This window comes from Alligator sinensis, unplaced genomic scaffold (assembly GCF_000455745.1).
Source record: "Alligator sinensis unplaced genomic scaffold, ASM45574v1 scaffold2095_1, whole genome shotgun sequence".
Taxonomy (NCBI): domain Eukaryota; kingdom Metazoa; phylum Chordata; order Crocodylia; family Alligatoridae; genus Alligator; species Alligator sinensis.
In genome coordinates this window covers 9,367-10,899 of record NW_005844125.1, presented here as the reverse complement: position 1 = coordinate 10,899, position 1,533 = coordinate 9,367, and the positions used below count along the sequence as shown (strand labels likewise).

The 1,533-nt window shown below is 58.1% G+C and overlaps 1 gene segment (V, D, J or C); it reads left to right on the top strand.

The window, feature by feature from the left end:
* Window positions 1-1,017: 1,017 nt before the first annotated feature.
* LOC112549043 lies at window positions 1,018-1,527 on the top strand (the record flags this gene model as incomplete). The annotated part of the segment is given in 2 exon segments: window positions 1,018-1,140; window positions 1,231-1,527. Coding segments are annotated over 2 exon segments (343 nt in total), but the record flags the coding sequence as incomplete, so codon positions are not given.
* Window positions 1,528-1,533: the final 6 nt, after the last annotated feature.

The following is a 1,533-nucleotide window of genomic DNA, read 5'->3' as shown; positions in this document are numbered from 1 at the left end:
GTGAGCCGGGAGTCAGCCCAGGGCCCAGGCTGGCTGCGGGGGTGGGTTACAAGCTGGTGCTGAGCGTGGGGAAAAACGTCCTGTGCTACAGACACTCGCAGCTCGCCTGGGGCTGCCTGTGACTGCTCAGGACAGCCCAGCAAGGGTGGATGACAGCCAGCCAGGAGGAAGCAGGAGTCACTCCTACCATGGAGCACCTGGAGTGCAGCAGCCATGTGGGTTCACACTCTGAGCTGGGAAGGGACATCACAGCCACACAGTGGTGACCAGAGGGAGCTTGTTGGGTTTCTCCAGTGCAGCAGGAGAGACCAGCTCCCATCATGAAAGTGGTCCCTGCACCCCCTGGGAAACAGGCCCCACCCAGCCCCAACAGCCATGGGAGAGGAGGAGAGGAAGGAGATGATAAAAGTAACAGGCCTCATCCCCTGCAGGCTGCTTTATAGCAGGTACACTTCCCTGCCAGACTCCCTGCGAGCACCTGCCATGGAAAGGTTTGCCCCAGCCCTTCTTCTACCCCAGACACTAGACAAGCAAAAGGCCACATGCTGGGAGGCAGATGGGCACACGGGATCACACAGAGGAAGGATTCCCAGCACCTGATGGATTGTGGCTGTCTGAAACCCTTTTGCAGCCTGAGCAATCCCCATCTCCTGCTCAGCTCCCTGCCCTGCCTCAGGGGGATGAGTCTCCTTCACACAGACTCTGACCAGTGCTGGGTGCGGGCAGGACTCAAATGCTCTCGGTTCTTATCCCCAAAAGGGAAAGCACATACAAATCCCTGCCCAGGGCATCCACAATGGTGTGTCTTTGAGGGGACAGGTCCCTTCAGCAAAGGGAAAGGAAATAAAGCCCCAGAGCCTGGTGTGGGAGGTACCCAGACACATGGGATGGGAGGGTCCAGCCACTGTCTGTGCCCAGCACAACTGATCCCCCTCCCTGGGGAAATCAACAGGGTGCTATAAGCCAGGGGACATGCAAATCACAGACAGGCCGCCCGGTATAAATCACTCTGTCCTGCTGCCCAGACAACCCATAGCCCTCAGGTCCAGGCAGTGACCACCAACACACAAGAGCTTCCCCCAGCACCAGGGAAGATGGGACTTGGGCTCCACCTGCTTGTCCTGGCCGCAGCTCTGCAAGGTATGTCATCTTCCCACAGGTAGGGGAGGGGAGCTTTGCACGGATGCTGCCCTGATACTAGTTACTCTTGGATCCTACCTTGCTTTTCAGGTGCCTGGTCCCAGGGGCAGCTGGTAGAGTCTGGAGGAGACGTGAGGAAACCTGGAGACTCTCTGCGCCTCTCCTGCAAAGCCTCTGGGTTCACCTTCAGTAGCTACTACATGAACTGGGTCCGCCAGGCTCCTGGGAAGGGGCTGGACTGGGTGGGTGATATTAATCCTGATGGATCCACCCAGAGGTACTCCCCGACTGTTAAGGGGCGATTCACCGTCTCCAGAGACAACTCCCAGAACATGGCATACCTGCAGATGAGCAGCCTCAAACCCGAGGACACAGCCCTGTATTACTGTGCCA